The sequence below is a fragment of the Prosopis cineraria genome, unplaced genomic scaffold, assembly GCF_029017545.1.
Source record: "Prosopis cineraria cultivar Desert tree isolate PC_DT_omini unplaced genomic scaffold, ASM2901754v1 PC3, whole genome shotgun sequence".
Taxonomy (NCBI): Eukaryota; Viridiplantae; Streptophyta; class Magnoliopsida; order Fabales; family Fabaceae; genus Prosopis; species Prosopis cineraria.
This window is the reverse complement of record NW_026555334.1, coordinates 45,167,903-45,180,089: the sequence shown is the minus strand read 5'-3', so window position 1 is coordinate 45,180,089 and position 12,187 is coordinate 45,167,903. Positions and strand designations below refer to the sequence as shown.

The following is a 12,187-nucleotide window of genomic DNA, read 5'->3' as shown; positions in this document are numbered from 1 at the left end:
CTCTTCTCCTAATGCTCTTCCTCACCATCGCGATGCTTCCCCCTCCGGTGACCGATGCACCCTCCTCCTCCTATGGCATCACTTCCTCCTCAACTTTCTTCAATCTCAGCTGGTAAATGAACGACATATCTTCAATTTTACCAAATTTGGAAAAAGTCAAACATTTTCTGGACCGATTTTACTCCTGTTCTCATTTCCATGATCGCTAAACGCAACTTCAATTTTCTTTGGAAATGGGTAGAGCTCCTGCACAGAATTTGGCCTTTTCAAAATATAAAGATAATATAAAATAAAATTTTAATCTCAATTCTATTTCTATATCAAACATATTTTTAAACTTCACTTTCACTTCTACTTCTACCTCTTCAAAAAAAAGAATTTCCTGTACCAAACGGGGCATTATTGCAGCATTGAAAGGATTTGTATGAAAACTATTATTTTCGTATTTTTGTTGTCTGATTTAAAATATGAGTAAAAGTCATGTGCTTGTATATAAAAAAAAAATGGTGGACCGTGTTGAAGCATGCACCCCCAGCCCCAATTTACCGCCGAAGAAGGTTTTTTTTTGTTTTTTTGTTTTTTGTTTGGGTACAGATTGACCTATGACAGGGGCATTCGGATCTGGACCTGCGATATTGCGGGGTAACATGGACGAGTCATTTTAGCGAGAGCATGGGCCTTTGCCTGTCCCGTTCACCGAAATTGGCGGTTCCCGGGAAAAGTACCGTAATTTCCCGCCAGGTTTCAGGTCCTCCCTGGTATTGAAAAGCGCTCGCCGTTCTTCGTGTTTGCTTCAGTTCCCCACAACACAGCCTCACTCTTCTTCCTCAGCAATGTCCTCCTCACGTCGTCAGAGCAATGGTCGATCGCCCCTAGTCAATCCTCAGCGTCAAATTACATCCTTCTTTTCTAAAACCACTTCTTCTCCTCCTTCATTTCCTGCCCAGCAGAAAGCTAACCCTAACCCTTCGCCCCCCTCCATTCTCTCCAAGCAGAAATTAAGCCCTAGCCGAATCACTGATCGAAAATCCAGTCCTAGCCCCAGCCCTTCTACACCTTCCCCTTCCCCTCCCAATCCAAGATGCAACAAACCTCTTCTTCTCATCGGCACTTCATCACCCCACTCTCCGTCTCGACCCACCCCCTCGTCTTCACCACCATTGGATAGCCTACCGTACGGCCAAGAGGTTGTCGGAAGAAGGATCAAGGTTTATTGGCCTTTGGATAAAACCTGGTATGAAGGCTGTGTCGGCTCATTTGATAAGCACACAGGCAAGCATTTGGTTCTATACGATGATGATGAAGAGGAATCATTGGACCTTGCCAAGGAGAAGATTGAGTGGGTTCAAGAGACTGTGAAGAAGTTCAAACGGCTGCGTCGTGGCTTTTGTGCTTCGAAGCAAATGGTGATTGAGGATGAGGGAGCAGAGAATGCTGGTGTCAGGGAAGAAGAAGGCAGTGGTGATGACGGTCATGACGACGATTCTAGCGACGATGATTGGGGGAAGAATGAGATTGCGGACGACGCCGAGGACTCTGATGAAGACATGGAGCTGAAAGACGAGGAGGATGTAGCCGAGAGGCCTAAAGCAAAAGGAGGTAAGAAGTTTGAGCCCACAAAGCCCACAAAGCGGAAACCAAGTGGGGGAGAGAAACGGGGACCTGCAAAAAAGAGCAAGATCGCAGTAGAATTTGGGAAGGGAAGTTTCAAGGTTTCAATGCCGGAGCAAAAAAGTAATTCGGACAGTAAGTGGTCAAGTATGTTTGAACTTTATCTATCGAGGAAGGTGTTGGAGGGCAGGGTTTGCATGTTTTCCTTCTTATTTTCTTTTCCTCATCGCTTAATTATTTCTTAGGGTGGCTTTAAAGGATCGCTATTTTTTGAGACACGTTATCTGACGTTGAGGGGAATATCAATTAAGAACTGAGGTCTGCCTATTTGGTTTATTCGCTTAATCTTGGGAATTTGAATTTCAGATGTATGAGTGAACTGCATATATTGTTTGTCAAATAAGATAGTAATCAAGGAGCAAAAGCACCACTTAGTTGGTAGCACAAATGCGCATTATGCATATCAAAGGGAATGTGATGATGCATCCCCATCGGAGTTCAATAAAAGTCTGGAAAGTGGAATGAATAACGGTTAAATTTAAGTCATCTCTATGCAGGTAAAAAGGCCATTAATGAAATTGGTTGTGTTGCAACTGGCGATGCCCCCGAAAGATTTGCAGCACGTGAAGCTGAGAAATTGCATTTCCTCCGAGTGTAAGTGCTGGCAAGAACACAATGGCGATTTCCTTTAATTCACATTTATAAGCAATTATTTTTATTATTGTTGCTGCTGCTGCTACTTTTTGTCTGGCCTTTTCTTTGCCGTCTTTTATCATAATATTTTTATGGTGCTTTGTATCTAATGAAACAGAAATCGAAAGGATGCCAGAAGAAGACGTCCAGGAGATGAAAACTATGATCCAAAGACCCTATATCTGCCTCCTGATTTCTTAAAGAGTTTGTCCGATGGGCAGGTGATTGCTTCTAAAATAGTTCAATAAGACTCTGAAATGCTTATTGTGGAATATTATTAATAAGGTTGCCTGATGAATGTAGAAACAATGGTGGGAGTTCAAGTCAAAGCATATGGACAAAGTTCTGTTTTTTAAGGTAATTTAGTGTGGCTAATTTTTCTTGGTGCCATAAGTGGAAAACAAAAGGTTTTCTTGGTGCCATCACACTTCAGTCTAATGAAACTTCTTTTTGGTTGGAGCAGATGGGTAAATTTTATGAACTTTTTGAAATGGATGCACACGTGGGAGTGAAAGAGCTTGACTTGCAGTATATGAAGGTTAGTACGAGTACCATAGAGTCCTGGACACTCTTTAGGACCTTTTGTTGCTCCATTACTTATTCTTAAACATGCATTTTAATTTTGGCCTCTCACCTTTGGTCACTAACATCATCAAATTGTGTAAATAAAATTATGAGGGCCTGTGTAAAATATGTCTAAGCTCTACAGCTCTTGGATCTTGTACCTTATTTGTTTACACATATTTTCATTTTTAGGGGGAACAACCTCATTGTGGATTTCCAGAGAAGAATTTTTCAATGAATGTGGAGAAACTGGCTGGGAAGGTTTGCCTTTTCTGACTCAGTTTCTTATTTATTTCTTTCACTGAACTTGAGCATATTTGTAAGCCAACTTGCAACTCTTACTAGAACTCCTCTGGCAGAGCAGGGCTATCGAATTCTTGTTGTAGAGCAGACTGAAACACCTGAACAATTGGAGATTCGTCGCAAGAAGGGTTCTAAAGATAAGGTCCAATTGCGTCGAGTGAAAATTGACTGTTTCTGTTTGTCAATGTCATCTTTTTTCCCCTTGAAGAGTGAAAATTGTCTGTTTCTGTTTTTTAATGTCATATTTTTTTCCCTTTGGAGTTTAAGTTGTAAAGAAGCAATCTCATGCCCGTACCTTATATTCATTCTCTTTGCATCCTGTTTTTATATATAGTTTTATGGTGAATCTGGCTAGAATTTCCTCTTGTTGATATCTTAGGGTTGGTAAAGGAATATTTTTATTATCTTGACATAATTCTCTTTTAGGTTGTGAAACGGGAAATATGTGCTGTGGTTACAAAAGGTACATTAACTGATGGGGAGTTGTTGTCGGTAAACCCAGAAGCTTCTTATCTAATGGCCTTAACTGAGTGCCATGAAAGCAAGGAAGATGAAAGTTTGGAACGTATTTATGGTGTTTGTGTAGTTGATGTTGCTACGAGCAGAGTCATTCTTGGCCAGGTTTGACTCTCTACTATCTTAGTCAATGGCATAATTGGTTTACAATATGAATTTATTTTTTGGATGGATCCATGAGACACCATCAAGGATAAATTATCTAATCATTCAGATATGTATCTATTCTATTAATTGCTCATTTTGCGTCTGTTTAAATGAGGGTTTACCTCTGTATGACAGTTTGAGGATGATTCAGAGTGCAGTGCCTTGTGCAGTATTTTATCTGAACTTAGGCCAGTGGAAATTATAAAACCTGCTAAACTGCTCAGTGCTGAAACAGAGAGGGTACTGCGGAAGCATACAAGAAATCCTCTGGTCAATGAATTAGTTCCTAATGTGGAATTCTGGGATGCTGAGAAAGCTTTTATTGAATTGAAGAGATTTTACAGTAATTCAGGTCTTTCTAGTGTTGAAGGTGATGGGATAGGTGGCATGCCAGATGTTTTGCTGGAGATGGTGAGAGCAGTCGATGACAATAGAAGTGCACTTTCAGCACTGGGTGGTGCTCTATATTATCTGAAACAGGCTTTCCTTGATGAGTCATTGCTTAGATTTGCACAATTTGAGATACTTCCATTTTCCAATTTTGATGGTCTTGCTTCCAAACCATACATGGTTCTAGACGCTGCAGCCCTGGAGAATCTTGAAATTTTTGAGAATAGCAGAAATGGTGATTCTTCAGGGTATTGTCATCTAATGATGGGCATTCTGTACATTTCTTATTTAAAAATGATAAATACTTGTTTATCTTTTACTGAAGTGATGCATCTCCTGTAGCACACTTTATGCACAATTGAACCAATGTGTTACTGCATTTGGGAAGAGATTGCTGAAGACATGGCTTGCGAGACCATTATATCATCTAGAGAAAATAAAGGAACGCCAAGAAGCTGTGGCTGGTCTAAGGGTAAATTTCAAAATTATGTAGTCTGTTTCTGATTTTAAAATATAATTAAGCTTTTGAGAGATCATTTACTATGACAACCTAGGTAAAATCAAACAGGATTTTGAAACTATCAGATTTTCTTTTCAGGTGTTGGCAATACTTGTTTTCTGATTTATTGAATTTTTTTGTCATGCCCCTGATTTGCATCAGAAAGTGGCCTAATGTTTTGTAGTTATAAATAATGAAATATAGTAGCTGACATTCTTGGCTATAGAATTGGTATGGACAAAATTTATCATTGGTACTAATTGTTACTTGCTGTTTAGGGAGTTAATCTACCTTCCTCACTAGAATTCCGGAAAGCATTATCAAGGCTGCCTGATATGGAGCGGTTGCTGGCATGCATATTCTCTAGTAGGTAAAAGCAGCATATATAAAAATTTATGCATCATTTACATGTAATTTTATGCATGCCAAACTGATGGTTCTCCTGATCATTTCTGCTCCTCTACTTGTGAATGCAGTGAAGCTAGTGGCCGGAATGCTAATAAGGTGGTTCTGTATGAGGATGCAGCAAAGAAACAACTGCAACAGTTTGTTTCAGCGCTTCGTGGATGTGAACTAATGGCACGAGCATGTTCATTGCTTCATGTCATTTTGAACAATAATGAATCTAGGCAACTTCATCATTTGTTAACACCTGGTATAATAAAATACAGTGAGCATAGTTTTTCAACTACTGCAGAGTAACTGTTTGATTTATTTATTGTTGTCATGTGCAGGAGAAGGTCTTCCAGATGTTCATACGCTTTTAGATCATTTCAAGGATGCCTTTGATTGGGATGAAGCCAATAACTCTGGGCGTATACTACCTCACAAGGGAGTTGATTCTGAGTATGACTCAGCCTGCAAAATGGTTGATGAAATTGAATCCAGTCTATTGCAGCATCTCAAGGAACAAAGGAAATTTCTTCGAGACAACTCAGTAAGATCTCTAAGGAGATCATTGGTGTTTAGTCATTTCATTGCTTGTTTAATCAATATCTGAATGTTGTCATTTGGCATTACAGATTACTTACGTTTCTGTTGGAAAGGAGGCATACCTGTTGGAAGTGCCAGAAAGTTTGAGTGGAAATATTCCACAGGATTATGAGATGAGGTCATCCAGAAAGGTAAGAAGCCAAACTTTTGATGGTGTAGTTAAATGCAAGCTGTGTATTGTGATTTCTATAACTGGGTCTGCAGTAATGTTATACTGTCTGGTGTCATCTTGCACGGGGCCCTGCTAATTCTTGAGCAATTGTATGAGTGTCATTTATAAATTAAAAGCATTAACCATTATGAGATTATTTGTTAGTCTTCAATAGATGGATTTTAAGTCTATCAAAAGATTATGCTGGTCAGCATAAATTGGCTTTCCTTATAAAGTAATTGATCTTTCATTCTTCCATCTTGTACATGTAGGGTTTTTTCAGGTACTGGACTCCAGATATTAAAAAGTTACTGGGGAAGCTTTCCCAAGGAGAACAGGAAAAGGAGTCCTCATTGAAAACTATTTTACAGAGATTAGTTTGTCGTTTTTGCGAACATCATACTAAGTGGAGGCAGTTAGTGTCTGCTACTGCTGGTATGTTGACTGTAGTTCTACCCAACTGACTGTGTTTTTAATGACAGTGCAATAAAAAAGTGGATGCCTAGGATTCTCAGTGAGTGTATTGGACTGCAATTGAAAGTATAAATTGCAATATCATAACATCAATAATTAAATCAATGACTTCCCATTTTCCCTTGGAGGATGTCTAATAGGTGTAAATTAGCATCTTTTGCCCACTTATAATGAGACAGTGAGATAACCAATGAGAAAGAAAGGTATAATTGAGTGAGGTGCATGTCTAGAACATTTGATTTGATGCATGTCGTGAGTGATTTGATTTGGGCTCAAATTGGATTTCAAATGTTGCAGAGCTGGATGCTTTGATCAGCTTAGCAATTGCCGGTGACTACTATGAAGGTTCAATATGCCAACCAAGATTCTTAGGCTCACTATGCACAAAAGAAACTCCATGCCTCTCTGCTAAAGGTTTAGGACACCCAGTCCTTGGGAGTGATTATTTAGGCAAGGGTGCCTTTGTACCGAATGACATAACCATTGGTGGTCCACGTCAGGCAAGCTTTATACTTCTAACTGGCCCTAACATGGGTGGAAAGTCGACGCTTCTTCGCCAAGTTTGCTTGGCAGTGATTTTGGCCCAGGTTAAGTTTTCATTCATGTTGCTTCAATTTTTTTTTTCTAAATCTTTTGGGGAGATTCTTTTATATATGTATGGCTTGTTCCCTAGCCTAGAGTGACAGAATTTTGTTAAAAAAGAGTGAGAATTTTTTTTTTAACCAACAAGAGTAACAGAATTAGAAACACAAATATTTTGAAAGCTACAGCACACTTAGACCCCAATCTAATATATCAAGCGACTGGCATTTTCTATTGAACCCTTGTACAACCGAGATTATAGATGTTTGTAACCCAATAATTTTCTTTTGGAGTGGGAGAGTAGGCATCATAGGGTTTTGTTAAATAGGCTTCTCTTTTAACTCTAAAGTCACTCATTTAGTTCCTTTTGCAGGTAGGAGCTGATGTTCCAGCCAAAAGTTTTGATTTGTCACCTGTGGACCGAATTTTTGTTCGAATGGGTGCCAAGGATAATATCATGGCTGACCAAAGTACATTTTTAACTGAGCTTTCAGAAACTGCAACTGTGCTGGTGAGATGTCCTTGCATTGGCAATGCTATTGAATCTATTGTGGATTCAATTGGTTTTTTAAAATTAAAGACATACGATATTCCTACTATTAGTTTGTAGTTTTTTAGGTTCTCAATAAGTTAATTGATGGCTCACTGCAGCCACAAATTAGACCATTATATTTTGAAGGCTGTTTCTTTTGGACGTGAATGGATAGTAATAAAAAATACATGCAAAAAAACATTGTTCAATGAGCCAATGAAATTAACAGTGAGCAGGAAAATATTCTCCTTGTCTTTTTTAATCAGTTAATCCATAATGTTTCCTTGTCTTATCAATTGCTCATTATGCATTATGCTTTGTATCAACTATTAAAGCACTCTTTCTTCTTCTGCATATCTAATTGGTGAATACAGTCATCAGCTACTCGTAATTCATTAGTGGCTTTGGATGAGCTTGGACGTGGGACCTCAACTTCCGATGGACAAGCCATTGCGTAAGTGCCTGTAATAGGATTAGGTGCACATGTCCCCAACGGTTTCAGTTTCCATGAAAGATTATTCAACTTTCTGATTTCCATCTTAGCTTCTGCTTTGTGCTTTTCAAATATCTGTCAGGGAATCAGTACTTGAATATCTTGTGCAAAAAGTGCAGTGTCGTGGGTTGTTTTCTACTCATTATCACCTATTAGCTGTTGATTTCCACAAGGACCCCAAGGTATGCCTAGGTTTTATCCTACAGAGTTAATTAGAGGTCATTGTACCAATCGTCATAATCTATAGTAAGTTAATGTATTTGAATGCTTAAATATCACTATCTGCTCATTTTTATATTGGAAGTTGCTTTTTAGCAAGATAATGTGAATGAATAGCCTCACTTTCTTTTTGGCTACTGTTTCTGCCTTTCTGGTATTTCAGTTCCTTTCCAATCATTTTTTTTTTTTTTGCATTTGTTGTAAAGGTTTCTCTCTGCCATATGGCTTGTCAAGTTGGTGATGGAGTTGGAGGCGTGGATGAAGTCACATTTCTTTATAGGTTGACACCTGGTGCATGCCCTAAGAGCTATGGGGTTAATGTTGCTCGGTTAGCTGGTATGGTCATATTTCTTTTTCAGATTCCCAATTCACTGAAACTGTTGGCAGCCGTCAGATTTTTAGTGTATCGCCCTTATTTTTGAGGATTTTGCTTTGATATGGATCCACTAAGCATACAACAGATGGACCTTAGTATTTATATCATTCTTAACTCAGAAAAGGAGCCTAAACTTGAGGTTAACATTCTCGTACTATTCATGTAGACATTGGTTTTGGGGCTTTGCGCGCTAAAATGTCTTTCACGTTTGGAAACTGTCTTTGAGAGCAATATTAGAAATGAAACAGATTGAAAAGATGTTCGTCACTAGTTAATTGTTAGTGAAGTGGTACTTTTAGGGGGAAAGTTGTGTGGTTTAGATTTTAGAATATTATGATCGTGTTTAAACTATTCTGTTTGAGAATATTTTAAAAAGAATTTAGTTGAAATATTCTCATTTCCGCTTGTTCTTTTGTGCTTCGAAGTCAATTTTTACTTCATTTCATTCTATTGATGCTTTATTCCATTATTAATTAATTCTTATTCTAAAGAAAGCAATCAGCTTTATTTCAGGTCTTCCAACTTCTGTTCTGCAAAAGGCTGCTGCTAAGTCTAGAGAATTTGAGGCCAAATATGGTAAACACAGAAAGGCATCTCTGGAAAACAACGCTTCCAATCAAAGTTTGGCCGATAAGATGGCCGTCATCATTCAAAAATTGATCAATGCCACCACAAATTTGAATATCCTGGAAAACTTGTCCGATAGTTTCCTCAGTGAACTTCATAATAAAACAAGAGCGCTGCGGCAAATGTTAAACCGTTCCAAGTAATTGTTTTGATCCACTAATATCCATTCGCCGGTCGTTGCCGGTTCTGTCATCAAAATTATTGTTCATTATTGGAAAGTCGAGTCTTGCTTGTTATGTTAGTTGTCTAACATCTCGGAACTTTATTCGAAATAGCTTTGGTTCCCTGTAAATAATTGTAGTCAATGAGTTGATCCAAGTTCAACTGATACTACCGCAGTGCTTTTTGTACGCGTTTCCAGAAGTGAATACTACTATGTAGGTGAATTCGGTTGTTGATTGTACTGACTAGTATTTGTAAATATTTTTTTGGTGGATGGGTGGGCGGTAGTAGGCAGAATGAAAATGCATTTGAATTTAATTTATGAATTCAATTACTTTTTTCCATAAAATTAATTGATGTTGCATAAGTGTTGGAACTCGTGAAGGGCATCAGCATGATGCTCCGAAAGACTGCCTATGTGTGTCTAAAAATCACATCACGCAGTGGCCCGTTTTCGTTGTTGTGTCCGTCAGATATTGCTGCGCCACCTTCAGAATCCTGAATGTGTACAATAACCATCGCGCTATCAGTTGCGATTGCATGTCGACCAGACAACGAATCAGTAACTGTGATTGCAAAGGTTAAAAACTAATAAACCTGATGCTGGCGCTGGACGATGTTTTGAAGCGCTCCGATCATCCTAATAATCATGAACATGGGTAGAACAATTCCGCCAGCCCTTAGCATTAAAACCTGCAAAGTAATCATCACCACAAAACTTCATTATTAGATGAGTTCGAAAAGCTTGTTCTTCCATCATTAACCGCAACTATATTGGAAATAAAACACACTTACAGTAAGAAGTGTAAATGGGTAATCTTCTACTCCACTTGTAAGCACGGCGAAAAGATGTCTCACGAGCATAAAGAGTGTGAACTGCCAATAAGATGAAGTGACTTGTATATTTTAGCCAAGTCCTCAGGCATGATACAGGAAGAGCTTTTACATTGGTGCAAAACTTAGCTACGCTGTATCAACTAGTTTTGTAATGCTTGACTTATGGTATGGGAGAAAAATTTACATGAAATATGGGGAAATATTCTCCGGATTCAACAAATCCTATGTTTCCTGGGAGAGAGAATATTGAGGTCAATATGACTCTTGGAGCCCTTGGTTGCAATTATGGGACCCATTGTGGGTATTGGGTAATTTAGTTGGCAATAAAACATGAGAGCAAAACTACCTTTGGTTCTTTCATTTTGCAACCTAAGAGTGTCTTGTTTGATAATTGTTATTCTACAATAATGACAGCGTAACTCGATGAATCTGATTAAGGAAAAAAAAAAATGCTTACTGCCAAGGCCAGGAATCGACAGTAAGATGCACTTCTATCTGCGGCAGACGTGCATTCAGAGTAATCACTTTCTATTGTCACTCTTTCAACTATTGCCTCTAATCTTGCATTAAGCGCTTCTTCATCCATTCTTGCAACTTGCAGGCTATCTCTGTAATAATGCAGTCAGAATTAAATGGTTCACACTTCACACTAGGATGCTGTCAACTTTGCTATGCATTATTAATCGATTAAGAAAAAAAAATAACAGTGAAATGGGTCCACATTCAAGAACCGTTGAAATCATTGACATTGAATTTTTAGTTGTCAGGCACTTTGGTACAATTTTGAGCGGACTGCACGCAGGAATTGAGAGAAGCTGTAATAAAGCAAATCAAAACCATCAGTAACTATACATAAAAGGAAGTGTACCGGATGGTCATTGCTTCATCATTTATCTGCAATTTCTTTGGAGGAGCTGTGTAGCCAGGTTCATATTGCTGCGAACAAAAAGTCAAACTAATACCAGTCAGGTATAGCAGAAGCCTCTTAAAAGGAATAATGCCATTCGTTATTGGAAGCTCACTGAATGAATGTATACAATCACATTTATCGAAAAAAATACCGAAGAAAAGTTTTCATGGATCCATTTTCCCCTCGAGAGAAAATGATGAATAAAAGTTAATTCAGTACAGGGTGAGCTAGACTTCAATATTAAGCAAAGAAAGCAAAAGGCCAGGAAAAAAAAATGAAAAAGAAAAAGTCTACGGAGGAGGAAGAAAGGAAATTATCATAGTTTCTAAAAGTCACTATCAGAAAGGACAGCCGACCCAAATTTACATAACGACACCAAAATGAATTGATTCACACGACCAACTTCTTTTCCCTTTTCCCAACAAGAAGATAGATGATCTGTTTAGTAAAACATGTATAAAAAATTATTCGAATTTATTGGAGCAAGAGAAAAGAATTGAATTGCAGATTACAAACTAGAGGAATGATCAACATTCATACCTGGAGGCATATTTCACAGATTGTATTCCCTTTCTCATTGCACCATCTCTGTATGCAATCTCTGTGAGCAAACTGAAGAAGGAAACAGAGTTATTAATTTTGAGAAAATACGAAAGAGAACAAGACCAGGAGAGCATGGATAGAGCTATTTCTGCGATTACCTTGACGGTCCCAGAACAAGCACAGGGAGCCTCAAAGCTTGTTGAGCTCTCGAATTCTTCCTCATGACATATTCTGCATCGAGAAATCCCAGAAATAGATTTCAAATCGTCAATCAACATAACAACCTCTCCCATTTTTCGCAATCCCCACTGCACTCGCTCCCTCTGTTTCTCTTCTTCCTCGGTTTTCAAATCTTTCTGTGAGACTGTTTTTCTCTGGCCTGGAGTGGAGGATGGACTCTATTTATAGAAGTGACACATAGAGTTCCAAAATCACCCCTTCTCTCTTTTTCAAATGTACCATAAAAGGATGTCTCACTTTTTTATTTTCGTTTTTATCATTATTTTCCATCCTCTTGGTTTATTTGTAATTTCACTTTTTTAAAAACTCATTATAAATCATGCAA

General features: G+C 38.3%; 2 protein-coding genes across 5 annotated transcripts; one reads left to right on the top strand and one right to left on the bottom strand.

Annotated features, from left to right (window-relative positions):
- The first annotated feature begins 575 nt into the window (after positions 1-575).
- LOC129305806 (DNA mismatch repair protein MSH6) lies at positions 576-9,650 on the top strand. 3 transcript variants are annotated; one of them, XM_054945909.1, is made up of 21 exons: positions 576-1,758; positions 2,169-2,265; positions 2,423-2,525; positions 2,608-2,661; positions 2,768-2,842; positions 3,061-3,129; positions 3,233-3,313; positions 3,598-3,792; positions 3,970-4,472; positions 4,567-4,696; positions 5,002-5,093; positions 5,200-5,378; positions 5,458-5,660; positions 5,746-5,847; positions 6,140-6,302; positions 6,639-6,928; positions 7,297-7,434; positions 7,830-7,909; positions 8,031-8,130; positions 8,374-8,503; positions 9,046-9,650. In XM_054945909.1, the coding sequence occupies exons 1-21, from the start codon at positions 834-836 to the stop codon at positions 9,201-9,203; spliced, it is 3,867 nt and encodes a 1,288-aa protein (XP_054801884.1). In that variant the 5' UTR covers positions 576-833; the 3' UTR covers positions 9,204-9,650. The 3 variants fall into 3 exon arrangements, with proteins under 3 accessions (XP_054801884.1, XP_054801882.1, XP_054801883.1); XM_054945907.1 differs by having other exon boundaries at positions 583-1,758; positions 9,057-9,650; XM_054945908.1 differs by having other exon boundaries at positions 584-1,746; positions 9,057-9,650.
- Positions 9,626-11,992, bottom strand: LOC129305807 (uncharacterized). Of its 2 annotated transcripts, none has more exons than XM_054945911.1 (7): positions 11,781-11,992; positions 11,620-11,691; positions 11,038-11,105; positions 10,627-10,777; positions 10,128-10,208; positions 9,930-10,025; positions 9,626-9,830 (listed from the first exon to the last, which is right to left on the bottom strand). In XM_054945911.1, the coding sequence occupies exons 1-7, from the start codon at positions 11,913-11,915 to the stop codon at positions 9,747-9,749; spliced, it is 687 nt and encodes a 228-aa protein (XP_054801886.1). In that variant the 5' UTR covers positions 11,916-11,992; the 3' UTR covers positions 9,626-9,746. The 2 variants fall into 2 exon arrangements, with proteins under 2 accessions (XP_054801886.1, XP_054801887.1); XM_054945912.1 differs by having other exon boundaries at positions 11,038-11,124; positions 11,781-11,980.
- Between the last annotated feature and the right edge of the window lie 195 nt (positions 11,993-12,187).

Coding starts and splice junctions, on each gene's coding strand:
- LOC129305806 (XM_054945907.1), top strand. CDS start 834: ATGTCCTCCTCACGTCGTCAGAGCAATGGTCGATCGCCCCTAGTCAAT. Junction 5,661..5,745: donor AATTTCTTCGAGACAACTCA/GTAAGATCTCTA, acceptor TTGGCATTACAG/ATTACTTACGTTTCTGTTGG. Junction 5,848..6,139: donor AGATGAGGTCATCCAGAAAG/GTAAGAAGCCAA, acceptor TTGTACATGTAG/GGTTTTTTCAGGTACTGGAC.
- LOC129305807 (XM_054945911.1), bottom strand. CDS start 11,915: ATGGGAGAGGTTGTTATGTTGATTGACGATTTGAAATCTATTTCTGGG. Junction 11,692..11,780: donor CTTGTTCTGGGACCGTCAAG/GTAATCGCAGAA, acceptor TTCCTTCTTCAG/TTTGCTCACAGAGATTGCAT. Junction 10,209..10,626: donor GTCGATTCCTGGCCTTGGCA/GTAAGCATTTTT, acceptor TCTTATTGGCAG/TTCACACTCTTTATGCTCGT.